General features: G+C 50.4%; 3 protein-coding genes across 10 annotated transcripts; 1 reads left to right on the plus strand and 2 right to left on the minus strand.

Annotated features, from left to right (window-relative positions):
• Positions 1-809: 809 nt before the first annotated feature.
• Positions 810-8,340, minus strand: ACAD8 (acyl-CoA dehydrogenase family member 8). 3 transcript variants are annotated; one of them, XM_076358555.1, is made up of 12 exons: positions 8,241-8,267; positions 7,195-7,418; positions 6,993-7,093; positions 6,417-6,586; positions 5,492-5,601; positions 5,158-5,234; positions 4,741-4,878; positions 4,190-4,325; positions 3,990-4,087; positions 3,592-3,744; positions 2,549-2,651; positions 810-1,718 (listed from the first exon to the last, which is right to left on the minus strand). In XM_076358555.1, the coding sequence occupies exons 2-12, from the start codon at positions 7,247-7,249 to the stop codon at positions 1,666-1,668; spliced, it is 1,194 nt and encodes a 397-aa protein (XP_076214670.1). In that variant the 5' UTR covers positions 7,250-7,418; positions 8,241-8,267; the 3' UTR covers positions 810-1,665. The 3 variants fall into 3 exon arrangements, with proteins under 3 accessions (XP_076214670.1, XP_076214668.1, XP_076214669.1); XM_076358553.1 differs by lacking the exon at positions 7,195-7,418 and having other exon boundaries at positions 8,241-8,340; XM_076358554.1 differs by lacking the exon at positions 8,241-8,267 and having other exon boundaries at positions 7,195-7,606.
• Positions 2,646-13,825, plus strand: THYN1 (thymocyte nuclear protein 1). 6 transcript variants are annotated; one of them, XM_076358561.1, is made up of 8 exons: positions 2,646-2,719; positions 9,240-9,326; positions 10,337-10,566; positions 11,068-11,136; positions 11,818-11,910; positions 12,605-12,700; positions 13,329-13,479; positions 13,593-13,825. In XM_076358561.1, the coding sequence occupies exons 2-8, from the start codon at positions 9,284-9,286 to the stop codon at positions 13,637-13,639; spliced, it is 729 nt and encodes a 242-aa protein (XP_076214676.1). In that variant the 5' UTR covers positions 2,646-2,719; positions 9,240-9,283; the 3' UTR covers positions 13,640-13,825. The 6 variants fall into 6 exon arrangements, with proteins under 6 accessions (XP_076214676.1, XP_076214678.1, XP_076214674.1 ...); XM_076358563.1 differs by having other exon boundaries at positions 9,243-9,326; XM_076358559.1 differs by lacking the exon at positions 2,646-2,719 and adding an exon at positions 7,792-7,898.
• A 518-nt stretch (positions 13,826-14,343) lies between these two features.
• On the minus strand, positions 14,344-24,819 carry VPS26B (VPS26 retromer complex component B). Its single transcript, XM_076358556.1, has 6 exons — positions 24,540-24,819; positions 20,926-21,082; positions 19,913-20,077; positions 18,945-19,120; positions 18,121-18,263; positions 14,344-17,528 (listed from the first exon to the last, which is right to left on the minus strand). Exons 1-6 carry the CDS (start codon positions 24,760-24,762, stop codon positions 17,382-17,384), a joined length of 1,011 nt encoding a protein of 336 aa, XP_076214671.1. The 5' UTR covers positions 24,763-24,819; the 3' UTR covers positions 14,344-17,381.
• Between the last annotated feature and the right edge of the window lie 464 nt (positions 24,820-25,283).

Below are 25,283 nucleotides of genomic sequence, written 5' to 3' on the forward strand. Positions count from 1 at the left end.
GGCTGGCGGCGCTCGTGCCAGTCATGAGGCGGCGACGCCGGCCGGGCCTGCCCGGCGGCGGGTACGGGGGCGGTGCGGACCCCGCGGGCACCCCCCCCGGCGCCGGAGCGGCCCCGTGCCCGCCCGGGGGCAGCGCGGAGACCCCTTCCCCGCCGCCGGGCGGCCGTTACCGCCGTCTCGCTGAGGTAACGGCCCGGCGCGCGGCAACAGTCACCGCCGCGGGCCTGTCCCCTCAGGGCGCCGCCCGCCCCGCGGCCGCCTCCCGCCCTGCCCGCCGCAGCGGACACCCCGGGGAGAGGGGAGGGGAGAGGCAGCTCCGAGCCCCGCGGACCGGGCTCCCGCCCCGGGGGCGGCTTTCCTGCTCGGGGAGAGGGTCTCGCCGGCCCCGCCGGGACCCCGCCGCGGGCAGGCGGCTGTTTTCGTCCGAGGCGTGAGTGCTCGTCCTTTAAACTGCCCTCACCGCCCTGCGAGAGAAATTCCCTCTGCAGAGCGTGCAGGAAACCGAGTGGGGAGACGTAAGGGCCTGCTAGCAGCGGCCTCCCGCCGTGTAGCAAAATCGGAGATCGAAAAATGCCTACATCTGCCGCCAATGCTCCGTCATCTCCCTTCCCTGCCATGTACTAGGCGCGCGCTGAGAGGAAAGAGGAGCTGGTTGCTCATTTGAAAAGGTTAACAGAGACACTGTAACTAAAAAAAACCCAGAAACTGAACTTTTTTGCAACCCCCCTACTTCAAAAAACTCCAGTTATCTCTGGTTAAATACCTGAAATACCACAGACGAAAATTATCACAACTTCTGACACTCTCAGTAAAGTTGCCATCATTCCTTTATTCATTCCAAACCTGAGGGGGAAAAATAGTTTAATTTATCAATGTTTTTACTCCCCCTACCTTGTACACAGCAGGGTGTACTGATTTGAGGCAACAGAGTTAAATGTTTCCATGCAGGACCTCAGTTCTTGATTTGTACCTCTCTACTGCAAAGGCTTCTTTGAGATTAAGCACCAGTATGTGGCGGGAATAGGGAGAACAAGCACTTGGCACATTAGAAAAGGTGTGCTGGGAAAAGACAGAGGAGTGCTTCCAGATAAACGAGAGGCATCCTGCTCCTCAGTTAAAAAGCCACTGCATTCTGCAAGTGGTGAGAGCTACAGTATTTGTGGCTAACTTGTTCCCAGTGGTGCAATCAGCACCCAGGAGGACAGGTTTTCGAGCAGAGCAACTAGTTCCCTCAAACTAAAGATTTCACAGATAGAGGAAGAGTCCTGTGGGATCAGGCTGCACCTCTGCCTGAAGTTCCCGTTTCAGCCCTGACTCAGCAGAGATGACCAACAGGTCTAGTGTTTCTTTTTCTGGGAAGGATGGGTGGCAAGCAGCCCACGAACAAGATTTGGAGACAGAGGCTCGTATTCACAGCTGTGATTTGTATCTTCGGGCTGCACAATACTAGCCTAGTAACAGCAGCTCTGCCAGGCACAGAGTGCAGCTGTGGCAGCATGTGGGTGGCATCCAGCTGTGCTCCCAGTCAATATAAGGCAGAAAGACTGTTTCCATTGGGGCATCCCCCTCTCCACTCCCCAGGGAGAGAGCTGGTGAACAGGGGAGGGAAACAGACCAAGCTGTAACAGATGAAGTAATTTTAAGGCTGGAGATTAGCTCCTGGCTTCAGCCCTGTAGCAGATTCCTGGCCACAATCATCCGCATCACCTCATTGGTACCTGCAGCAGGATGGGGGTGCAAAAGAAAGACAGTTAGGAGACAGTCCAGTTCTGCCCCCAATGAAGGCAAAGAGAATTCTTCCCTGAGTTGCAGTTTACAGCACAGAAAAGCTCTTCCCTCCAATTGAGGTGGCATTTAGGAGGCGTTGGGACAAAATACAACTGCCAAGTGCCAGCACATTGCTCAGGAAAGGTTTCAGAGTGGTAGATGCTGGTGCTTCTTTTCATTTGGGCATTGAGAGGATGAGGGCACCGGCATCAAGCAGAACTGGATATATACCAACATCCGAGTTCTCTGCTTTACTATTTAACACATATACAACACACAGAAAGGCTGCAGACCCACTCAGTATTGGAAAGAGTATGTATGTCCCTTATCAGGTACCCTGGTTGTAGGTGAAGGGATTTCAAAGGAGGGAAAACAAAATGGTTAGGAGGCCGAATTGAGATTAGAAAAGGCCAGACACTGTTAGAGACACAATGTCAAAGAGTGAAGACAGACCGGAATGACAGGAAGGGAATTGCTGGGGAGCATCAGCACATGCCTGTAGGAGTAATGGGATGAAACTGGACAGAGGCACCGCTAACATGACAACTAGATATCCCGCCTGCTGTAAGACTCTTAAAATACACAGTAACTGCTCCAGTACACCAAGAGCTCTTGGCCAGGGGATTCACACATGTGACATCCAGGGACACCTCATGCTCAGAGCAAAATGGGATTCTGAAACCCAAGAGTCAGAGAGTCAGGTGGGAAGGTGGGGGCCTCCAGAGGGTCTGTTCTCTCCGGGCTTCACTGCCAAGTCACTAGTAGTAAGAGTGTCTTTTACCTTCCAGGATCTGGTGGACTCTGATGTCTCGCACAAACTGCTGCACAGCATAATCCTTCAGGTAGCCATAGCCCCCATGCATCTGTAGAGCCTGGTTACAGATCTAAGAAGATAACATTGCTGGTGAAGTGACTTGCGTGGTGTCGAGGACAAGTTAGCGACAGAAGCTTGGTAAGAACCCAGGGACCTGGGCTCATTTTTTTTTTCTGGTCACCCAATCTCATCTCTTAATAAAGCGTGGTGTGATGGCAAGGTACTATCAGTCCCCATCAGTGCTGCTCTCAGTGCTATCATGTTACCTAAGTGCTGTTCCACATTAATGGTGCATTTATGTGAACATGATAGCATAGAAATACCCAGGAAACGCTTTACTTAACTAAGGCAATTTTTGCTGCATTTCTGTGGTGCTACTGGTGCAAAAAGCAAAACGCCAGATCACCATCTAGTGGTCAGTCAGGTGAGGAATCTGTTCAGGGCTCTGGTTTCTTCTGACACATGACTCCATGCGTCATTATCTGTCAACTTGGGACATAAAACATAATAAATAGCAAAAATGCAGAGTGCTGAGAAAATACGGTAGCTTCTAAATGACACTGATCTAGGAAGTGTCAAGGTGCAGATTTCCTTTTCTTCTCCCTTCTTGCTTTCTCTTTTCAGGGACATTTTGTGATGATGTATTTTTCAGTGGTCTAGGAGAGACCACTTCCTACCTAGGAAACCAGCCTGCAACACGCATATTATAATTTGAAAATAAAAATGCTCTACTCCCTGTCCTGTCTCCGTGCTTGGTCCCCTAGAAAATAGTGTAGAAAGCACTAGAAGCCAGGAGGCCTGAACTGTGGAGAGGCTAATACTGCAGCAGTATTAGCTGGGTGCAGAATTCTGTCCCATAAAACATCCTGGTCCTGAAATGAGGCTTCTGGCTCAATGAACGTGCTTGGGTCTGGGTCCCTACTGTGTCAAACTTCTTTCTGACATCCTGTGCACCAAGAGGGGTCTCCAGGCTTGCAGTTATGACGCCAACTGAGGTTTGAGTAACCTACCGCAAAGCATTCATCAGTAGCAAAGAGCTTGGCCATGGAGCACAGCACAGCCGCATCCTCCCGTCCCTCCTGCAGTGCCCGCGCTGCATTGCGAACCATGAGCCGTGCTGCCACCAAGCGCGTCGCCATCTCCGCCAGCCTGAACCGCAGGTACTGCCAGCAGACAGCACCAGAGGAAAAATTAGGTCAGCATCTTTGGAGGGGCCTGTGTCCTGAACCACATCCCCACTATCTTCAGGCAGGTCTCAGGCCTGACACACTTTCTTACTCAGGAAAAGCATGTTCCCGACTTCTCCAGGGAAGACCCTGTGAAGTGAGTGATGGGACCTCTGGCTGCTTGTTCAGCCAAGAACGGAAAGAGCACAGCTCTAGGAGTGCAGATCCGGTGGAGAGGTTACCTGATTGTTTGCTAGGGGTTCTCCAAACTGTTTGCGGACAGTGAGATGTTCCTGAGCCAGAAGAACAGAGGCATGAGCAGCTCCTAACGAACAAGAAGCTGGTGGGAGAAGCCAAGGCCACAGCGTGAATATGAAGCTAACACAGACGGGCAACAAGAAGATCCTGCCCTCCTCCCTTGGCTCTCAGCTGTCTTTCTTACCAATATTTATCCTGCCTCCATTCAGTCCCTTCATGGCAATGCTGAAGCCCTGCCCTTCGGCTCCAAGACGGTTGCCAGCAGGAACAACACAGTCCTCAAAGATCACAGCCCGAGTTGGCTGAGAATTCCAGCCCACCTGGGAAAAAACAGAGCACCTTCCAGACTGCCTGAGGAGCAGCACACCTCCAGCTCCCAGCAGAGAACTGCCCAGCCTGCTCTCAACCCCTCGGTCTCATTGCCAAGCTGCCGCAGAGCGCCCGTGTTCTACGTGGTTTGGCCTCAGCGTGCCGAGTTGGAAACTGGAATGCATGTATTTGAGAAGAGGCACAGATCTAACGAACATTAATGTTCCTGAGATTAAAATGCTTCACTTACCAAAGGGACGGGTATTGGGCAAACTTCACCAAAGCTGGACTTGGCTTGGAAAAACCACGCCAGGCTGGGACTCCAGTCCCATCCAAGAAGAGATCTCTAATGCTTTGCACAGACGAGCTTGTCTCTTGTCCTGCACTTCCCTCAAGCACACAGGAAGTAAAAACCAAGCCTCTTACCTTCTTCTCTTTCTTGCCAAAGCTGAGGCCCGGCGTCCCCTTCTCCAGCACCAGGCAGGAGATGCCCTTGGGGCCTGGGCCTCCTGTGCGACACATGACCACGTATACATCGGTATCACCTCCTCCGCTGATGAAGGCCTGCAGAAGGACACAAGAAGAAAGGGGTGGCTTTCGTATGCTAACCCTGAGCCTGCAGCAGCAGCTGGGGTACAAAGACAGAGGGGCAAAGACCCCACGGCCAGGAGGTATTTAGGGACCCAACTGTACTAAGCTCTGGTGAATGCTCTGCAGAGAACGTCCTACCTTGGGAGAATACAGAGAGATGAGGAGACAGTAGGAAATGGAAAGGACGGTGAGACCCAGGCCCCCTTGTGCATGCAGTGCCATCCAGCAGGTTTAGGAGGAGCAAAGAGGTACCTTGGAGCCATTCAGGACATAGGTGTCCCCTTTCCTCCGAGCTGAGGTCAGCAGGGAAGCTGCATCACTTCCGCTTCCTGTTTGAGAGGTAAGGAAGCAGCCAGTGAAGCGGCAGGTTCAGAACCTGCAAACTCTCCCGGGGATCGTACCCAACAACACTTGGGTTTGTACCATAAGCATCTCAGCAATCATCATCTGCCCCTTCCCAGCCTCCCAGTGACAGCCCAAATGAACACGAGAAGAAAGTTTTCACCTCCAGCTCCGTGCAATGTTCATGTCCAGTTAAACCACGTTAGGAGGGAAGGGAGAAGATTTCGTGGTTGAGGATGCTCACCTGGCTCAGTCAGGCAGTAAGAAGCAAATTTTTCCATGCTACAGAGCGATGGGCAGAACTTGTGCCTCTGTTCCTCATTGCCAAAGGTGTCGATCATCCAAACACACATGCTGGAGCAGGAGAGAAGGAGCAGCATTACAGTACGTGAACACAGCCCCGGGAGGAAGGCAGGTCATACAAGAACATCCCTGGCTGAACAGAAAAACAAAGCTCCGTGGAGTTCAGTCAAAAGCACCGAGGCTTGAAAGCATATTGCTCCACCTCTGCTGCAGGTAATCTGAGGTAGCCCCGGAGGCAGCCCTCCTTCCACCTGCCCCCACGCACACTGAAAGGGAACAAAATTACGTGCCACAGAGGCCGGGAGGAAGGAGATCACCTTCCATTCACCACAGACTCGCTGCCTTGTGGAACAGCAGGTTCCTATTTAACAGCCTCGGCGTTCCGCTCAGCACTAAGCCCTGCTGTCTCTTTGGAAGACTGCACCTGGAAGAAGGAGGCATCATCGCTCCATCCTTCCGTGTGAAATGAGCCCATTGCTGAACGTGTCTGTGCAAGCAGGATAGGGCCTCGGTATCAGCTGGTGCCTCTGGGCTCTGTTATAGTACGACCAAAGCACAAAGGCTTTTTCCAGGCAGGTTACTATCTATAGACAGCTTAAGTGGAAGAGCAGGGAACAAAATCCAGAACTTAATCCCATCTTGCATGCCACAAAGCTAAAATTACTTCTTGGTGGCATCTCAGTTTTTGTAGCCTATTTGTTTACTGCTGTCAAGAGATCCTCACAGGGACGCGTCTACTTGGGGTCCCAACTTTACATAATAAGCAGCACCAAGCGAGCTGTCTCCAGCTGGATTTAGAGCCCACAGAAAAAAATGTGGGTTTTCAGCCAGACTGGCACCATCCGCTGCTCGGCAGACACACTCACTTGTGGATGCTCATATAAGCAGTGGTGCTGGTACATCCTGTTGATAAAGCTTCAAAGATTATGGACGTATCAAGTCGTGACAATCCAGAGCCACCGACATCTGGTTTCACATAGATCCCACCGAATCCTAGCTGGGCTGCCTTCCGCATTGTTTCCACAGGGAATATTTCCTATTGGGACAGGCGGAGACATCGCAAGTGAATATTCATGATCAGTTCAATCTCAATATTCAATCTCCTCTTTCTGGTACACCTGGGCTACCGAGTCCAGTCCCAAACTCCGGCAGAATTAAGTTAAGTGGGTGGGTTAAAGAAGAGGCAGCTATCTAGACAGATACATACCATCTTCAGGAGTAAATTCAGGTTTTCAGATGATTGAATAGCCTGGCTAGGAAAGCTTCAAGGAATTTCTGATGGCTTCCCACCCCAGCTACAGCAGCAGCTTCAAAGAAAATCTCTACAGATGGCATTACAGCACTGAGGAGCTATTGCAGGAACCCCTCTGATGAGACCCAAGGATAGTAACATCCTAAGGGAGGAAAAACCAAGCAGTACAACCCTTCTGAGGCTGTCATACCTTTTCATCCCACTCAGCCATGTGAGGAGCCATCTCCTTGGTAGCAAAATCAAGGGCAACTTTTTGGAATTCCTTCTGCTCCTCAGTCAGGCCGGCAGATGCTAGAAAAGCAGGAAGAGATCAGAATACACGTCTGTTGCGGGAAAGCAAGGACTACCACCTCTTCTATACCCAAACAATTTCAAAGTGTCCCTTAACTCACACAAACGGTTCAGAGTCTCTGCTGCAGAGAGTATTTCTCTGTTCCTTGGGGCCATCACAAACTGCGCTGACAGAGGGCAGCGGGCTTCGGGAAGGGGCTTTCTTAGGAGAAAACAAACCCGAGGTCCCAGCTGTCTCTGTCTACTCAACGCTAACTACGTTGCAAGACCGGGACGGGGGCAGCACAGTCCACGGCAGCTGTCACTCCATCTCACTAGGTCTGTGCTGCAGAAATACAAGGACACAGTCCTGGGACTTCAAAGAAGTGACACTAGGACGCAAGCAATGAACAAAGAAGCCCTTTGGAAACAGGGGGGTTTTAGTTACACCCTGCATTTGAAAACTCCTGCTTCATTTGCACATAGATCCAACATTAGCTTGTTGGTTCCTCTCCTAAAATTCATAGGGATGCTGGTGTTTCAGTCCTAAACGTGGTTACATTTAAACATCGCAGCAATTCATCCGGGAAGTGTTCGGGAGCCCCGTAGGAGGAGTCCGGCTCAGACACAGCTGTTATCCTGGTAACCAGAGACCATGCTCGGCGATCAGAAGATGACTTCGATCACAGGATAGCCCAGACTTACGAATGGGTACAGACAGCCTAGCCTGCCCCCCCAGCGAACCTTTCGCAGTGTTTTACCGAGTCTTTTTAAGATATTCTTTGGTTCACAGTCAAGCTTGAAAAGCCGTGACGATCTAGCAAAGGTACAGGGAAGGGGAAGGAGCTTTTCGTTGCGGGTGGGCACCGTCCCACTCGGCATGCGACTGCAGGGCGTCGGGACGGCCGGGGCCCGCGTCGCCCTGCGCGCAGCTGGTGCAGGAGCGGGGACGCCTCCCTCCCGGCGGGGACGGGAGGCCCCAGGTCGCCGGCCTGCTTTCAAGCTTCACCCGAGACGGCCTCCCTCCCTCAGGCAGCGACTGCGGGGGCCGCGGGGGGGGGGGGGCGGATCCCCGCGGCCGGCTCGGCCCCGACCCGTCCCGCGGGCAGGCGGGGGCCGGGGCTCCCCCGCCCCGCTCGCTTGGCGGCCGGCCGCCGCGGAGCCTTACGGTCGATGCAGGAGGCGATCCCCCGCCGCCCCGCCGCCGCCGCCGGGCGCCGCAGCAGCCGCAGCCGGGCCGCGACGCGGGGGGTTCCTCGCCAAGCCATGGCGGGGCCGGCCGGGAGCCGTCGTCCGCGGGCAGCGCCCCGGCTGCCGGTCGGCGGGGCAGGCTGGGAGCTGTAGTCCTGCCCTCGGCGCCTCCCGCTCGCGCGGTGGCTGCGGGGAAGGAGGCAAGCCTACAGGCCATGCCTTATTTTTTGCATAACGGTCACCTACTTCCGACTCCAGTCGGGCGAGGGGCGGCGTGTTTCCTCCTCCTGCGCCGAGGCTTGGGCAAGGCGAGAGCATCCTTCCCCCCGGTCCGAGGCGAGGGGCGCTGCCGCGGCCGGAGCCGGTGAGGGGGAGCTTGGGGTGGGTGGGAGGGATGGGAGAAGCTTGGCATAGAAGGTGGAAAAGTTGATGCCACCCGCTCTGGCAGAAGGAGGCCAGCTGAGAGCCAAATAACTTCTAACGGGCTGCTGGCAGAAGGGGGCAGGGGTTGGGCCAGCCAGCTTGCTCCCTTTCCCGAAGGGACTTTGCATGCATAATCTCTGGGAGCAACAAGCTGAGCCAGACACCCCTGGTGCGAGGCTAGACTGAGCTCTGGAGGCAAGCTGTTCTCCCATTTCCAAAAGCACAGCTCCTCTTGCACGGCAGAGAGGGGCCACGCTTAGGCCAAGCACCTTCGGGACTTTTCTCCAACAGCTGCGCCACTGTGGAGAAAAGCAGCCCTTCTGCTAATGTCCATCAGAGCCCTGCTGTGGAGGGCCTGCCTGCCTCCAACACACCAAGGGTGTGGTCCTCAACCAGTGCCAGCATTCGCACTGATAGAGGAAATGGCTGAGCTCAAGGAAGGAAATTTATTTACTCTCTGCTTACTGTACAGCTTTTACTGTTCTCCGTCTCGGGTATCTCTACTTTTTTCAGCTTGCCTGAATAAGCAGTAATTCTTCCTTCTCTCATTCAGCAGGTGCTTCTCAGTGAAGACAAGATAATTCAAAGAGACCAGAGATGCCTTGGCCAAGCAGAAAGAGAGACAAAGGAGTAGTAGCAGGTCTGTGCTGGCATCCTAACTAATTTAGCATCTCTCACTTGAGGTTCCAAGCTATAGTGAAACTACAGACAGTCATCTTAACCATCTGTCTTTCAAAGCCACACGTCTTATAGACAGCATTTCCTCTGTAAAAATGGGCTGAGCATCCATGTGTGACTGAGACAAGTCTGCTAGATATACAATAGGGACAATGATGTATTCTCAGCACAAGGTGGTTAAGAAATGTAACTCATGCCCATTTACGAAGAGTTTTCAGATCCTAAGCGTTAGAGATGGTCAGTCAAAGTCTACCCAGTGCAGTGGCAGGAAGCTGATGTGGTACCATCTGCAAAAAAAAAAAAAAAAAAAGGCAAAAACCTTGCACTTGAGGCAACATTATGTGGTGTTTCAAGTGTAAGATGAAAAATTGCAGTTGGCTCATCTGTGCCACTCATCTGCTTAATCAACTCCAGCAAATAACCATCTTCTTACCCTTTAATCACTTGTTGTTTTTTTCTGTCTGGGTCCTGGACAAACAGGGATATAGACCCCCTCTGAACAGGTAGCACAGTGGAGGCTTAATCTAAGGTTTCCAGCTACTGCAGTAATTGAAATAGCTTGCTTTGCTGCTGAATTTTCCTGTTATTCACCAGACTCACCTAAATCAACTTTGTTGCCTGCAATTGATTTCTCAGCGATTAATTAAAAAAAAAAAATTCAACTACACTTCATGTGAGCAACATGGTCTATCCTGGTTTTTTTATGATTAACTATGACTGTTAAACTATGTTTGTGCACACCACACACACAAAAAAATCCTTATGTCAGATGCAAACTAGAAATACTCAGAAACACTGGTGCGTAATGCTACTACCTTCCACATAGCATCTTGGGTGCACCAAACTTCTGCTGCAGTCAAATACCAGTATGTGAAACTAGCTTGGATGACTAAAAACATTTCAACACCGGTCCTTATCAGAAACAAAGTGTGTTTTATCTGAACGATCTTTTTTGTTGTTGTTTCTTTTAAGATAAAAAGGAGCCTGATGCTAAAATTGCCAAAACCGAGGAAGAGACTCCGGATAAGGAGGAAGAGGAGAAGTCCACAAAACCTCCAGCTGGGAGCTCCAAGTCAGGATGGAAGAACTGGAAGAAGACAAAAGAATCCGACTCTGGTGGGGAGGAAAGCAAGATAACCTATTGTCACTGGCTTCTGAAATCAGAGCCAGAGAGCAGGCTCGAGAAGGGAGTGGATGTGAAAGTAAGCACCGACACCCATCCTTACTCAGCAAAGTACAGAAGCAGTTTCACTACTATCCAGAGCATTAGTGCCTGAATGCTGAGTTACAGGATCAGACAATTCAGATTGTTTGCAGTATTAACACTATTGTGTCTTTACTTCTCAAAAACCATTTGTCTTCCTCGAAATAGAAAGACATAATGTTGTTCTCTTCCAGGGTGACAACCTTGGGGTTTGATACTTGTAATAAAAGAGGAAATCAGGTCCTCAGGATGCTTAACTGTTGATAGCAGGGGCAGCACCTATTTCAGGCTGCCTTTACACTGCTGCAGTGTTCCTCCCTTTGTGAAGGCTTTTCTTTAGCCCCTGTGGGAACCAAAAAAATTGTGTCAAGTTTGTACTATAATTGAAGGAGCTACTAGGAACAAATGTTTAGGCACAATAACAGACATTGTAGACAATGACACAATAAAGATCAGACTACCTCCTGAACTTAACCTGTATTTTCATTCCATTTGGCAGTTCAGCATTGATGACTTGAAAGCTCAGCCCAATCAGACGACCTTTTGGGATGGAGTAAGAAACTACCAGGTAAGGGGCACATGTCAGAGATGGAGTCACTGAAATGGCAGTAGAAAAAAGGTGGCTCTCCCACAGGTAACTTGTTGAAGGATTTCCTTTTGAAGCACTCTGCCTGTTTTTACAGGTGCATTTTGTCAGGAGTCAAAACTCCTGCTTAATTGCCTCTAGGTCAAAGGTAGATTCAGGCTGGGTAGTGTTCCGTCAAATCATTCGGGTTTTCTTTAGCTTGGTCTTTAACTTAGACCAGCTTTTATTTCCCTTGATACCTTTTAGCAAGTCTGTACTTACCCAAATCCTATGCGTTGTCAGTGTACAGCTTTCTGTTCCAGGCCTCTCTGCAAAGGAAATCCGCGTGTGCTTCCCCTACTATATATGCTTCCCCCTTATATGTGATCTGCTCTGCTGCTTGTTTGCTGATGGCTAACTTAAGTCTTCTGCTATCTCTGAATGAGGGTGGCTGAGCTGTTGAATTCCCAAATATTTTCTAACCAACAGGATCTTGCTCTTTAGCCTTGTTTTTACTTCATTTCATTGCAGCACAAAACATCTGTACAACTGTAGGAAACCTTATCTGAGTAGCTCTGAAGCACATATACCTCTCTTGTTGTTAGTTCTTGTTTCTAGCTGCTTATAATGAAACCCTGAGAGCTTGATACAAAGAGCTCAAAGTCTCTCGTTTATACCTGACAGGCAAGGAATTTCCTGAGAGCCATGAAACTTGGGCAGCAGGCCTTCTTCTACCACAGTAACTGTAAAGAGCCTGGCATTGTTGGCATTGTTAAGGTGAGTGCCTCTTTCTCCTTCTGTGTTTCGGGGGGCGGGGGGGAAGTAATAATCGATGGGTTATCAAACAGCTCGTTAGCCCTACTTCTGTCTCAGCACCAAAGGAGTGCAAAAGTTGTCCACTCAGAGCAGCGAATGAGCCTAGGGCATCTAGGCTCAATGGTACATATCACAGCAGGGCTGACTCGGGCATCTTTCCCCAGAGAAATGGAACCAAGCTGCTGCTTTCCTGCTGACATTTCAGAGCGCTTCCAGCCAAGTCAAGTGTTGCTCCACACTCTGATTAAAATCCGATTCACTAAATTCTAGTGAATTTGTGAGCTGAGCCTGCAAGACATTAGTATAAAACCTAGGGCACAGAAAAACTTTTTCTTTAAGAGAACTCGTCACAAAGACTATCATCATCTACCCAGTTTTCCTCTGTTGCATGTGCTCCTTCCACATTGCTCTCCGAAGAGGTGATGATGATGCTTTGACAGCCATACTGTTCTGCACTGCTTCGACCCAAGAAATGTAAAGGAAGGAAATGTATCTCACCATTAGAACGGAGTTCAGGGAAAGCAAGGCTGATTTTGCACCAGGATTATTCCTTACATCTAGTCACAGCTTGCTCAAGGGCATTTCATACCCTTTGCTGACAATAGTTTTTAACTGATGGGAACTTGTCTCACATTCTTCTCCCCTTCTGCTTCAGATCGTAAAGGAGGCATACCCTGATCACACACAATTTGATCAGAAGGATCCTCATTATGATTCCTCCAGCAGAAAAGAGAACCCCAAATGGTCCATGGTAATGTAGTAAACTAAATACAGCTGTTTCAAGCTCTGTGTGCAAGCCAAGTGAAGGTAGAAGCCTCTTTGCATTGTATTGCGTACCTTCTTAAGCTTCTGTCCTGGCCTAGCTACCTTTTTCTCTCTCAAGAGAAAATCCAACCTTTTCTCCTATCTCTTCCAGAAGGCTGCCAAAATGTATCTCCCTAAATTTTCAAATCTTACTTGGATGCAGAGCTGACCTCCATGCATAGCAGAATTCTGGGTTAGGAAAGAGAACGAACATCTTTATGTACCCCTCTCAGCCTACAGCAAAGAAAGCTGTAGTTCTGAGGCACACTAAATTATAGGGAAGTGACTGTTCACAGGCTGGCTACATCCCACATCTTAATTTTGTATTGCCTGTGACAACATGAACGTATGTTGCTAGTGCACAGTGCTAAGATTCATGTAAACAGATCACCTGCCAGAAGTATCTGAAAGTTATTTTAGCCTTGGGCAAGGAAAAACTTCCATACCATTATAAGATAGTATGCATCAGTCATTTGCTTCAGTTTAAAATCTTTATCCACCCCAAAGATCTTATGTGACATCTGGAGGCTATATCCTTCTCCAACCATGCTCCTTTGCTGCCCATCGCTTCCCAGGTGGATGTCCAGTTTGTGCGGATGACAAAACGTTTCATCCCCCTTTCTGAAATCAAGGCTCACCACCTGGCCCATAAAGCAGATGGAGGCCCCCTAAAGAACATGATGCTCTTCACGAGACAACGTCTTTCCATCCAACCACTGACACAAGGTAAGAACCTTCTTCTCTGGACTCTTGGTGCCATTCCCTCTGAGAGGCAGCCCTCACTCAGAGAACTTGGAAGTTCCACTGACGGCTTTTTCTTCCTTACCTTTTCAACGCAGAGGAATTTGATTTTGTCTTGAGCCTGGAAGAGGAAAAGCCACATTAAGAAACTGACAGCAGCACAGCTTCTACCCAGCCCGCTGATGCCTCCTCCTAAACCAGCGTAATTCTCAAGTTTACTTGCTCAATCGCAGCAACAAGAACATGCCCGCACATGATTCGCAGCTACATGTCCCTTATTCTGACACACTGTTGTTTTTGCTTATTTTTAAATAAAGCCTTTTAGAATCAATTGCAGCTACTCAATTTTTAATAGTGGAAAAATCTGCAGTTTCTCTTTTGAAGGACGACACATCCTCCTTGAGGATGTTTACTACAGGACCCAGTGCAGTTCCATGTACTGCAGAGGAACATTTTTCTGCAGAAAGGTATCACTAAGCTTCTGTCTAGAACAAGAAAATTTAGATGTATATACACATCCAGCCTGATTGCTGCAAAGTTAACAGTGTTAACTTCCTGCAGGTACAAAACTTCCTGTTATATTAGTACTGACATCAGAGAAATAGAAGAAAATAAAGCTAGCTTGCTAATTTTTAAGCTACATGGGTCCTCGACCAGCATAGCTTCTAAGCAGTGACATAGCTTAAAGAAAGACTAAGAATTTAAAGACAACAAAGGACAAACTCCTCGAGCGTGTTTGGAGGGCTGCACAGTATGGCACTGAAGAAAAACATCTTAATACCGTAAAAAAACCCACACAAAACCAGACCCGGGTCAGGCAATAGAAACCATATCAGACAAACTCATGCACAGCGTTTGACAGCCAGGGCTGGCTCTTTTTAATTGGAGAGACAAAAAACCCAAGTTTTAAAATACAGCCATTGAAAAGACAACGAATTAAGAAACATGTAAACACAGCAGAGGCTTAATTACAGGTTGCACTGCTTGGTTTAGTACTTGCACACTCCCCCCTGCCTGACTCTGCCTGGGAGAGAGGGAATGACCCAAGTACTGAACAGAACCACCCAGTTCCAGGGGACACGACTGCTCGAGTAGCGTCTGCCCCTTACCATGCTAATGAAATGCTTTTCTAAAGTACCGTGTCCTGGAGTGACCTTATGCTTCAACTTCTCTCTAAAGATGCTCAGCACATCTGCTCCACCCCAGACAAACAGAGGGCCTAGTGGGTAACAGGTTGAATGGTCCATTTAGATTAAGTAAAAATGGGGATCATTTCTAAATTGTGGTTCCACAAGTAGGGACACACAGGAGAGGGGCACAAAGTAGGAAAAAAAAAAACCCAAACCAACCCAACGTATAGGCTCATGCACCTTTTCCACGGAATCCCTCCAGAAGTGATGAACAGATGTTTGATAGAAATCTCCTTACAGTGCATTGTCTTGTCAGACAATTATCTTACATCCTGTACTGATGCTCTTTGGCCAGTAAACAAAACACTCCTGGAATGCAGAGACATCTTCATCCATGGGGTTTCTTTAATACCACATGGCCTACAATCAAGAGGAATAGGCAAGGAAAAAAATTCTAGGGGGGATGGGAGTTGAGGGAAAGCTAGAGGGTAGTTAGGGCACTGCTGTGCTCAGCTTAGCCATGGAAAGATAGTCTGCTATCCCCAGAGGCTCCCAATGGGAGCTTCACTTGTCTCTTTTAAAAGATTGTATATTGCCACAACACAGGTGGTTCCCCCTGCACAGAGGGGGGGAGTAGAGTGAGTGTCAAAAGTAACATCCAGATTCCTTTGCCATGCGAGACCTGCAGCAGGTTACCACCCCTTGCCCTGGCATAACAAGGTAGTTGTCTAAAGTAAGCTTTTGCTTCAGTCTTAGGAAGACACGGCTCCAGCCCATGGCACAGACTTCTCATGTAAAGAAAAGCAAGCCACGTCTTCACTATTACAGAGCAGAAACATGGCGTGACACGAGCATTCAGCAGAGATGAGATCATTAGTGTCCTCTACAACAGAGCGAGACTGTCCAGCTCTACTAAAAACCACAACCTTACATGTGGTGAGTAAAAGATAACTTACTTTGGCAAGCAGAAACACACATTTATCACTGAAATACAGTAGCTGTCTTATTACATAAAAAGCTCCCCTTCCCACCCAGGCCCCATTCCCTCCACCAGCACTGTTCCACTAAACAAAGCATACTTCCATTTCCCAGCTACAAGACAACTGTTCTACATTCAGCTGTAGGACAGAGGCGGAGAGGTTCATTCCAGAGTCAAAAGGAAGCTGGACAAAACCCTAGTGAGCCACAAACTCATAGCGAAATCCAGACAAATCCCACTTGCAAATCCCAGCATTTAGTGCAGGCTCGTCTCTCCATCTGGTAGGAGGTCTAACCACCTGCTTCCTTGAAGGGCATCTAAACAGGATGGATATTCTCCAGACTCAGTCAATCAAGTCTACAAAGCCACATCTAATTTTTAATGGAGGAGTGATTCCCTTCTGGGAACATTCTCATGATTCTACTTAGCTGAAGACTACAAGAAGCTTATTTTAGAAAAGAAAAAACCCACATTCAGGTTCTCAGTTCATGGCATATCCTCAGACCTCACTGGTGATTTCAGCTCAGGCCTCAGGAATGTGTCTCTGGAATCAGAGAGCTCTACTGTCCTTCCAGTTGCTGCTTGGCTTCATCTAGCAGCACACACAGGCCATGAGCTTCTTAAAACAATTGCATTCACTTTCTGTCCTTACTAATCCTCATCTCACAGGCGCGAGGGAGCAAACAAAACAATACACGTGTTTCTATACTGCCGTCTGTCCCTACTACAAAGCCCGCTCTGTCACAAAAGCACAGACATGAGCAGGGCAGCGTGTGCAGCGTAAGCCCACTCCCAAGAGAGCCCCCATTTATTTCTCACGTTCCAAAACTATTCTCTAGACCTCTCAAGGCTGGTCTGCCCCTGCTCTGCAGCAGCAACTGGGACCTGTATGAGTGCAGCAACCAGAGACTGAATCTCAGGGGCACTCAGGCAGCTGCTGGGACAAGACTAGGAAGGCACTGCTCTCCGCCAGGAGCATTCCTGCCCCCTTCTTGCACACCCAGCAGCACTGGGACCTTCACTGCTCTGCCCAACCTGTGCCACCTCCTACTGCATTCGCATGCCTCACTACCTCCTACCAGCCACAGCTCCCCCTTGATGCAACACGGCAAGTCAGGAGCTCCACAGCAAGGACACAACAGCACGCCTGCTGCCCGTGCTCCACGCGGCTGTGTGGCTGTCCCAGGGCTGACTCAACTACATTATATAACTGTTTGTGACAAGGAATCCAATGCCAGCATGAAGAGGAAGGGGAGGCAGTGAGGGGATAAGACTAAGCAATTTCAAGTAGGCCGCACCTCAGTCTCTGACTCCCTCCTCTGCCTGCCAGCTAATCACTGTGTCATTTTCCCTCGTGAAGATTTCAGAAAGGCAAGAAAAATATCCATCCTACACAGCCCCGAAGCAACCTGCACACCGCAGGGAAGAAGCAGCAGATTTGGCCTTCACTTGCTCTCTCCCTCCCCGCTGCCACACTGAAAGGGTCTCAGGGCAAAGAGGAGATCAGGCAGCTCTGCAGCCTCCGAACACACGCCTCAAAGTAGCCGACCCCAGAGGAATGTAGTTGATTGGGAAGCACTGAGGTACCTTCAACTCCGCACCACCAGTGCTCCAAAGCTTGCCTTGCCCTCCCATCCCCTTCCCACCCTACGAGTCCTTTGAAGAAAGGAATTAAGTCAAAAACGGGTATTTATTTTCATGAAGTCTCTGAAGTGTTTTTTCTTCCTCCTTGCTGCTGTCCCCACTGGCTCCACAGCAGCCTTCCTCTGCGTGGCCTCTCACTGCCGGCTGTTGTTCTCTGCAGGCTGGCTGGGGGTCTTGGCCTCGGTGTGTGAGGATGTCCCCTCAAACCGCTGGGAGGCGATGGCTGCTTGGTGGGACATGCTCTTCCTCACTATGTCTCCTTTCCGCCAAAGCACCACCTCCTGTAGTAACACAGCCAGCAGGGCTTGTCAGGGCTTGTGAGACCTTCTCCTGGCCCCTCCCAGACCCAAAGGCTGAACCAAGCTGCCAGGCGAGCAGCTTGCACCCAGTGAGAACTCAGCCCATGCTGGCACGTTCCACCCGCAGTCATGCACATGAGATCACTTGCAGTGGCAAGCAGAGGCCTCGCACTGCAGCCTTCCTGAAAATTTGGGTAGAGCACTCCTCCCCGGGATCTGAGCACACAGAGGCAACCACTGGACGTCTAGGGCAGCTCTGTCCTATTGCCGTCGGCTACCACATTGGAATTCATAAGGTGAAGCACAGAAGCTCCACCACACGGCAACACAGTGGAAAAGAAGTCCCAGGTGGGCACCTTCTACATGCATCCCTGCCACCACGCACATCTGACCTGCATGGACCATTCCTTTTAGACCCTCTTTGCACACTCTAATTTGTCTGGTCCTTACAGATATTCCGTCAAGAACTTGATTCTCCCCCATTGGAATCCCAAATTCCCAGAAGGTCCTTATAACATAGTATCCCAAGCGACAGTCTACAGGTCCAAGAAGAACTAACAGCTCTGTTTCTCACCTGCTGTTTAAAGTAGCGTCTCTCTTCCTCATCGATCAGCACCAGATTGAGGTAATAACGCACCGAGAACTTCTTATTGATGTCCCTCATCGTTGGAGTCAGCTCGTAGCCAGCCAGAAAGAGTCTGATGGGAATGGACTCCCCTACAAAGTGCACAGAACCATCAGCACAGACAGAACGCACAGATATAAACTAGGAGAGCACCAGCAAAACAAAATCTCACTAGGCCACAAACTTTGTGACCGTTTCCACAAGTGGAGTAAGATGAGCTAAAAGACCTCAACTCCCTTCAAAAAATCAGCATGCACGGTCCATAACCAGATCCTGCCCTTGCTAACAGCTATTCCATCTCCACTTCAACAGCATAGGACTCATTTGTGACCTGCATCAAGACAGCACTGTACGAAAAAATGAGTAAGGTGACATTCTCTCTGGCAGGTGACTCTGCTGGGCAATAGAACTGGAAAACAAGTGGCACAGGAGATTGGCACAGAGCTAGAACGCCATCTTTCTGCTCCAGGTTGCAGCAATGCCAGCTGGTGGCCCATGCCAACAGTGAATTTACATCTATTCCTGCTTCTGCCAGTGCTTCATCAAAAGAATTAAGTCATTGCAACTCATGATGCCTCAATTCCCCCTCATCATACCAGAGAAGGAAGGGGATCATATTTAATCACCTATTTAAACTGCCGTGAGTCCACCAGTGAAATAGGATGCATACTACTACTGAGCACACAGATGCAGCTGAAGATACTTCGGGACTCATATTCCCACCCCAAAAGACTTCAGAAGAGGAATTCTGAAGGGTTCATCTGCCTTCTCACCTCTCACAGGTGCCCCATCCATGATCTCATATTTAGCTATCGTGTCATTCTCATGATATACGTTGGGTCCGGTCCCTGTTGTTTCTCTCTTGATGATATCTATCTCCATGTGTTTGATCTTGATTCGTACCAGCAGGAAGTAGATCTTTCCAACAATCACATCTTTTAAATGATACCTAGCACATGAAGGAAGAAAGCACCACAATCAAACACCGCGCAGCAGACCAGGACTAAGACTGAAGAGCAGGAGCTTGCTTGTCAGGCACTTTGCTCTTATCCACAGCCCCAGATGTAAATTTCAGATAGCGTATCATCCACCACCACCCCCACTAGGCTGCTGTAAACAGCACTTCATCTTTCATTCTCCGGTCTTTTGGAAATCAACAAGAACATTTAGCATGATCAGATAAATTAAAAACAGAATTTCAGGCTGAATATCTGCAAGAAACCCCTGCGACAGCAAAGCCTCCAAAAGCGATTTTTTAGGCCAATTAAAACTAAGCCAAATGTTACACTGCGGGGAGTTTTGCTAGCATCAGCTGGGAAAGATGCATTAAAAGTAGCTGAAAAGAGTTGTTTCCAACTTCTGTGCCTGAATTAGGGTCCCACTTCAGCTGTATTGTCTGGTAAAGAGCAGACGTTAGACTTTGAAGACACTTGGAAATACTGGTCTTGCCGAGGATACAGGGAATGCGAAGTTACCGCAACAGCCTCACGCTGTGCTCCAAGCTCAGTAGGCCACAGCCATTGCTTCCCACTCCTTGGTCCAGAGAGCACATCTATGGGCAAGGAGAGGAACCCGAAGATCCTCAACCAGGATCTGAACTGTCTGCCAGCCTCGCTGGAGCATGTGAACAAAGAATCCCCTTGAGGATCACATGCAAGACGCATGCCTCGGGCTTCCAAACCAAGCTGTCCCCTGTAGCAGATGGTTTCCCATAGCCACTGGCTGCTCTTGAGACACTTACTTGGACTTGTTATACTCGAACTCAATGTGCAGGCAATCCTCAATCCCCACCTCCATCTTAATAGAGGAGTTGAGCTCTGGGTAGGTGCTCAGAGTGTGCACAACTATGTCCATCTCCTTCACCACATCGTTCAGTCTGCGGCTGACAGTCGCTCGGAGGAAATACCTGCAAGGAGAGTCCCCCTCCTGTTAGGGTTGTACAGGTAGCAACAGAGATGAAGGAGGGAGGGACACGGGGCTGAATGGATTGCACTGGGCTACCCAAGCAGTCTTACTGGTACCCTGGCTTCTGGAGCAGCCAATACCCCATGTTGGAAAAGACGGAAGGGAATTTTCAAATGGAAAAGCAGACTCGTCTCAGGCTTCTCTAAGCTTTCATGCATTTGTGAGCCCGAGTTACCTAAGCACCATTTTGGGGATCTGAGTAACAGCTTGCACATGTCAAAACCACTGCCCTTTTGCAAGAGATTAGATCACACCGGTCTCCACAGACACACCTTTTTCTGCAGATCTGAGAATTTTCCAACCCCCCCTTCGAATCCAGTGACTAGATTTCAAGTCAACTGGAGTGCCTAGATGTGAAATACAGTTTGCAACATATGAACAAGATACAAGCTAGGCATCTGTTTGCATATAGAGCACAATTAAAGTTGACAAGATCGATTACAAGGCAGCAAAAACGTCCCCGTTGGAGACTAAAGCAAACAATTTCTTTTGGTTTTTGAGTTACCAAATAAATTAGAAAGTATTTGGTTGATTCAGAAGGGGCTAGTGTCTCTTTTTACTTAAATGGTGCAAAACAAGTTCCATAAAGCCTGATGCATGCTTGTAAAAGTAGAGCCCTCAAAGACAGCCTTTTATAAGTCAGCCCACCAAAATTCATTTGGAGTTACATTATAGGCTTGCAAGGATGTCTGGGAAGGGATGCTGCACTCCAGTATCATCACGGTAAATATCAGTACTTGCACACTGCACAGAACCAAGAACCGGGGTCAGCAAGGGGAGGAGACTCACCGTAACTTCACATTCTGCCCTGTGTAGGACTCGTAAGGTTTTTCCACGTGTGTGAATTCAAAGTCAAATGTCTGCGATTGAGTGAATTCACCAGGACGGGCCAGGTCTTTCACCAGAGACACGAACTCGTGGTGGTTTCCTCGGTCATAGTAGAGTTCTAGGAAGACAGAAGTCCAGGTTAAGCAGTGATGCTTAATCCCACGTGACACAGTGAGGAACAGCAGGAGATTTCACAGCTACGAGCAACTGCCTTCTCCAGATGACTACTTCCTTCACCACTATTCAGAGAACCTACCAGGGGAGCCTGTGGCTGCAGTGTACTGCACTTGTTCACTGCTCTCCATTGGAGCCAGAACTTTCCTCCGTGAAACAGGAAGGAAGAGGTCCGCACAGCCTCAGCTACTACAACAAATCAGGAACTCGGCTTGCCTTAGAGTGACATGGGTCACCTATTATCAATAGTAATTATGTTCAGAGTGTTTGAGAAGAGGAGCCAGCAGCTCACGCAATCCCTTCCAATAATTTTCTACACAACAGTTCAGGCCAAAGGCATTGCCACTGTAAAGAGAGGAAAAAACACCACTGCTTCTCTGGAACAGCAAACAGTGACAGAGCAAAAACGAAGGGCTAGGAAGCTTTGAACTGTTCCTGCTTATCCTTTGACAACAAAGAGTTTGAGTGGTCTTGATTCGCACCAGGGAATAAGCAACAGTGGAGATCCTCACCGATTTTGCACAAAGCCAGTGTTCAGTGCATGACTACCAAGTGTGCGGGGAGGCAGTTGAGTCAACTGTCCCACCAGCCCCTGAATAACACGTTAATGGCCATGTGAACCCCGATGAGGGAAGAGCATTCACCTTTGGAAGCACTCTTCAAACCAGGTCACGTAACCAACATGGTCACATTGCTTCAGTTTCCCCCCCCAACCTTCTTGCATCAGCAGGAAACGACTACAGGTTTCCTCATTTAATGAAAGCAATCCTCTCTACGCTTCCACGTTTTCTCCCTTAAGTCAAAGCAACAGAAGCTTAAAACTCTGCAATTTGCATTAACAGCTCTGTATTACACATAACCATCAATGAAATCTGCCCTTCCCAACCCCACGCGTGAGCTGTGTGACTACAAAGCACCCACGCAGTCCTTCTAAAAGGTGAAGCCTTAGCCAATCTGATACAGCTAGATGAGGAAACAAAAACCTAAGTCATCAGACAGTCATATACACACAAGTTCACTGTCAGCACTAAACTGTGCAGAGGAGTCTTCTGAGAAGTATTAGTAGAGTTCAGGAGCTGCAGTGAGACTCAGTTCTCTGCTTTTAAGTAATGCCCGTTTCTTACACCCCTTTGCTCACCTTATCGCTGTAATGGAAATATTGGCACTAGAACACCCCTCGCTTACGCAGGACAGCGAGTGCCATCAAGCCCTTTAGGCTGGGCAGGCAGGTGACATAAATAAACCAACTCTCTCTGCATTGAATACATGTCCATTGAGAAGAAAGTCCTTGTTGAAGTGACAGGGAGAAGCCACGTGCCACATAAAAAAGGGAATGTATCATCTTCCCCCACGACGCAGAAGGCAACGATCGAATTTAAAGCAAGGGGAGGCAAATGTCAGTGTACTAAGTTCTCTGCTACCTCAGAAGGGCACAGATTGGCACTTGGCAGCCTTAAGAAGAGGAAGGATTGATGTTTCCCACACTTTAGAAGACATTAGCATGTCAATCAGGTATAAGCTGTAATTTCAGGGTTTCAGAGCTGTAAGGTTTCCAGATTACAAAAATAACCTGCCAACGTTTTGGTGGCATGCTCAGGACACAGGAACCGCAGGCGAAATGAACTCTTAAATGGGTTCTGTCTCACAGGAGACTGCACAGGACACACTGTCCACAGTCTGGACTCTGGTACCCGGTCTGGAACAGCCATCTTCCCTGTGACACATCACTCCTTTACGTCTCAGTCTCCCTACCTGTTAAATTGTCTCATATAGCTACTGATCTCATGGCAGAGGGAAGTCAGAATATAAGGCAAGCTGTTTTGAGATTGAAAGCATTATGGAAGTGCCACCAGCAGTACAAACTTCAGCGCTTTGTTAAAGTGGCGTGACGGGCAAAAAGACTAAGGTGCAGCCACAGCAGCTAACACACCCTGCTTGGGCAATAATGTGAATTCAAAGCAGTTATTCTAAATATGTATGGCTCAAAAGTCTTCCAAAATGGGGAATCAGAAGCAGGCAAGGCAGCACAGAAGAGACAGAGTGGAGCAGGAAGCGAAATTCATGCTTAATTTCCACCGACGATCATCATCAAATAGGAGGAGGTCATAAGCTAGCTCCTGATGAATGGGCTCACTTACACTCCATTGTTTACAGGTTCTCTCTGCCTGTCCTCCCCTTTCTTTCCCAAAAAGCAGCGTTACGCACAAGCGAGGCCAGCAAAAATATTAAACAGCAGAATCGGGGCTGGGTGGGAAAACCTCTAGTTCACTTTCCTACACCGCATGATTTGCAATGCAAAAGTCGCAGGCCCATGGCTCGTGCAGTGATTTTGAGGGTTAAACCCAAGTACAGAGGGCCACAGGCGTGAGGCATCGCGCACGCCGAGCACAGTCGCATCACTGGGAACACTTGAGCTTATTTTGGCTTGTAGGTCTTGGGCACGTCCACAAAACACGGACATCTCCACTCTGATCGAAGAGTGGGTGTGGCAGTCCCCTCTCCTCTAAGAAAGCAGGAAATATTAAATCTAAATTGGTTACATGCACAGCTAACCACGAGTTTTGAGCAACGTGAAGTCACCCAACTAACCGTGCAGGGATGCGTGGTCACCCGCTCAAAGAACAAGAGAGTAAAGGATGGGGTCAGCCGAGCTGAGCCCCTAGGCCTCAAGAAAGCTGATCTACCCGGGTAAAACACGTCGTGGGGTAGGGGCTGGGAAGGTGCTGTTGGCCATTTGAGACGTACGGGCAAAACCCACCCGATTCACCGTCCTCGGCAGAGCCATTGCTTCCTGCAAACCCAGGCCTAACCGAATCAACGGGCGCACAAGAAATGCAGAGAGACAGCTCGTAGAGCTGCCGAATAAAGACGGCCTGGAGAACACCTGCCTGGCAGCTGGCATTGCTGGGATGTCCGGGCTCGGACCTGCATCTGCAGGACAGAAACCGAATTCTACCCTACCTCCGAGCGTGTGCATTTTAGAGCTGAAATCGGTGACTGAGCAGAGGCGAGAAAATAGGACGAGAGAACAATGACCTGGAGAGAGACTGGAGTTCCCTCCCTTCTGCCGGGGCTCGAGCCCAGAGAATGGACCGGGCTGCCCAGCTCGAAGGGAGGGTGGAATAATTTCAGGCGGCCGTTGGAATTCCCCGTGCAGCAGAGCGCTGCTCGGGAGCGAGCGTAACCTACTTCGCACCAGCGAGGATTTCCATACCGTGGGACGCAGCGACGTTCCCAGGCCTCACGCTACCGTGCGGGCAAACCAGGCCAGAGGAACGTGCCAGCCTCCCCGCAACGCAACGCCCGCACCCGGGCAGGGATGTCAGGGACCGGCAGGCAGGCCGGCCGCCCCCGGGGACGAGCCGCCCCGCGGCAGGCCTGCGCCCCGCGCCCCCTCTCACCGATCTGCCCGATGAACTCCACTTTGATGCCCTGGTGCTCCAGCCGCTTGTTGGGGTGCTTGAGGGCGAGGACCACCCGCCCGGAGACGGTCTCCCCGTCGTAGAAGAGGAAGTATTTCTCCTTCTTGCCTTCCTCCGTCTTGTGCTCCACCCGCCGCCGGCTCTCGGCGTCGCTCAGCACCAGCTCCAGCTCCGCGCTCTGCCCGAACCCGAAGAAACTCATGGCACCGGCGGGGGGGGGGGGCGCGGGCGCGGCCCCGCCGGCAGAGCTCGGCCGCCGGCCGCCGGCCTGCCCGCAGGCACCACGGACAGAGCTCTGCGGGGACGGGCGGCGGCGCCGGATCGGCCTCGGCCCCGGCCCCCGCGGAGAGGGGGCCGCCGCGCAGGGCGGAGAGCGGCACGGCGACGGCGGCCCCGCGGCGGACGCTCAGCGCCGGGGCAGGGGCAGGGGCGAGGGGGGGCCGCAATGCGGCAGGGAGGCCGGGGCCGGGGAGGAGGGGGCGGCGGCGGGGCCCTGCGGCCCGGCGCCTCCCCGGCTGCCGCTGGAGGGAGCCCGGGGCGGGCGCGCGCGGCCCCGCAGCCCGCCCACGCGCGAGCGCTGGCCCCCCGCCTCGCCGCGCAGGCGCCGCCGCGGCCGGAGCCGGGGCCGCGGGCCGCGGCGCGCGCCCCCGCCCGCCCCCGCCGCGACGCGCAGGCGCCGCCCGCTCCCGCTCCCGCTCCCGCCCCGCCTTCCGGTCGGCGCCG

Source organism: Aptenodytes patagonicus, chromosome 23 (genome assembly GCF_965638725.1).
Source record: "Aptenodytes patagonicus chromosome 23, bAptPat1.pri.cur, whole genome shotgun sequence".
Lineage (NCBI taxonomy): Eukaryota > Metazoa > Chordata > Aves > Sphenisciformes > Spheniscidae > Aptenodytes > Aptenodytes patagonicus.

Excerpts from the sequence above, each read along its gene's own strand:
- ACAD8 (XM_076358553.1), bottom strand. The coding sequence starts at position 8,340 with ATGGCTTGGCGAGGAACCCCCCGCGTCGCGGCCCGGCTGCGGCTGCTG. Across the intron at positions 7,094-8,240 it reads GATCGCCTCCTGCATCGACC|CATCTGCCGGCCTGACTGAG; the intron begins GTAAGGCTCCGC and ends CTGCTTTTCTAG. Across the intron at positions 5,602-6,416 it reads GCTTATATGAGCATCCACAA|CATGTGTGTTTGGATGATCG; the intron begins GTGAGTGTGTCT and ends CTCCTGCTCCAG.
- THYN1 (XM_076358561.1), top strand. The coding sequence starts at position 9,284 with ATGCCTTGGCCAAGCAGAAAGAGAGACAAAGGAGTAGTAGCAG. Across the intron at positions 9,327-10,336 it reads AGACAAAGGAGTAGTAGCAG|ATAAAAAGGAGCCTGATGCT; the intron begins GTCTGTGCTGGC and ends GTTTCTTTTAAG. Across the intron at positions 12,701-13,328 it reads AGAACCCCAAATGGTCCATG|GTGGATGTCCAGTTTGTGCG; the intron begins GTAATGTAGTAA and ends ATCGCTTCCCAG.
- VPS26B (XM_076358556.1), bottom strand. The coding sequence starts at position 24,762 with ATGAGTTTCTTCGGGTTCGGGCAGAGCGCGGAGCTGGAGCTGGTGCTG. Across the intron at positions 20,078-20,925 it reads GGGCAGAATGTGAAGTTACG|GTATTTCCTCCGAGCGACTG; the intron begins GTGAGTCTCCTC and ends CTCTCCTTGCAG. Across the intron at positions 18,264-18,944 it reads GGATGGGGCACCTGTGAGAG|GGGAGTCCATTCCCATCAGA; the intron begins GTGAGAAGGCAG and ends TGCACTTTGTAG.